The following is a 1,140-nucleotide window of genomic DNA, read 5'->3' as shown; positions in this document are numbered from 1 at the left end:
CAAGAAGTACAAGCGCGAGGAATTACGCACATAGAAACAAAAATCGTACAAAACGACCAAGTATAACCAGAGATACGGCCATTTCAAACACTAGACACATAAAAAGGCAGTCACACATCACAACTACAAGCCATCACAGCACGAACATAAAAAACACCACGGCACGCTCACGTCCAACGAGACACAACGTCGGATTGAGAAAACAACCGACCACATAAGACAAAGACATCATACAAAGGACCTTACAAAAATTTAGCAAAAATACCACATAAATACAGCAAAAATTAAAGCAAAATTACAAGAAATATACAAGTCCAGCCATAAAAAGACACAACGAGAGCCACCTAGGGAGCGACAGGTGCACACAGGGATCCCCACAGAGGGACCCCCGAGACGGTGCCTACCTACGACGAGCGCAGGCAGACACCGCCAAAGTGGCGCTGGATGTGGTCAGCGTTCATCTGATGGACCAGCGCCGCAAAGCGACCCTTCCATCGAGGAACAAAGGCCTCATCCAGCCCCGGCTGGTACACACCACGGGCCTCGGCGCAGCGGGCGAGCTGACCAAGCAGATCCACAAAGGAGGAGGCAAACCCACCGGTTGTCGTCATCGCCGCAGGGACGATCAGAGTTTTTCCATGGTTGAAACCGGTGTAGTAGTCGCGCTTCTCCTTTTCGGCTCGGCGAAGGGCAGCGCCCACCTTGATGCAGGCTTGCGAGGTGGTCGGGGGTTGGGCTGTGCGCACAGTCACGTCAATGCCCAGGTCGGGCAGAGCTGGGCCCAAGGCACCGCCGGGAAAGGGGTTGCGGCAGTGCAGGTCGATGCGGCAGCTCTGACCGTTGGCGTTGTAGCCAGACTTTTCCACCCAGACATGGGAGAGGGTGGCGTACCTGAGCAGGCGGCCCATCTCGTCGCGAAGGGCGTTGTGACGCTTGATGGGACGGCAGGTCAACAGGTGCTCGCGGGTCAGTCGCGGCTGAGGTGTCTTGCTGCTGCAGAGCGGGCACTTGTCCGTCGGCTTGACGTTGATGAGTTCATGGAGGCCAAAACCCATCATGGACACGACCGCAATGGCAAAGGTCGTGTCGCTCAAGCGACGCAACTTGTCCCGACCCCGCATGGTCAAGACAGTGCTGACG

General features: G+C 55.7%; 1 protein-coding gene across 1 annotated transcript in view; it reads right to left on the bottom strand.

Annotated features, from left to right (window-relative positions):
* Positions 1-404: 404 nt before the first annotated feature.
* Positions 405-1,140, bottom strand: part of MONBRDRAFT_8973 (uncharacterized protein) — a gene marked incomplete at both ends in the record, with an annotated part of 4,347 nt that continues 3,611 nt past the window's right edge. The window contains one exon of the mRNA XM_001746532.1: positions 405-1,103. Within this exon, the coding sequence (XP_001746584.1) occupies positions 405-1,103 (699 nt within the window). The remainder of the gene's footprint in view (positions 1,104-1,140) is intronic.

This window comes from Monosiga brevicollis, genomic scaffold, assembly GCF_000002865.3.
Source record: "Monosiga brevicollis MX1 MONBRscaffold_13 genomic scaffold, whole genome shotgun sequence".
Classification (NCBI taxonomy): domain Eukaryota; class Choanoflagellata; order Craspedida; family Salpingoecidae; genus Monosiga; species Monosiga brevicollis.
The sequence above is the reverse complement of the archived record's forward strand: the minus strand, read 5'-3'. Positions and strand labels throughout refer to the sequence as shown.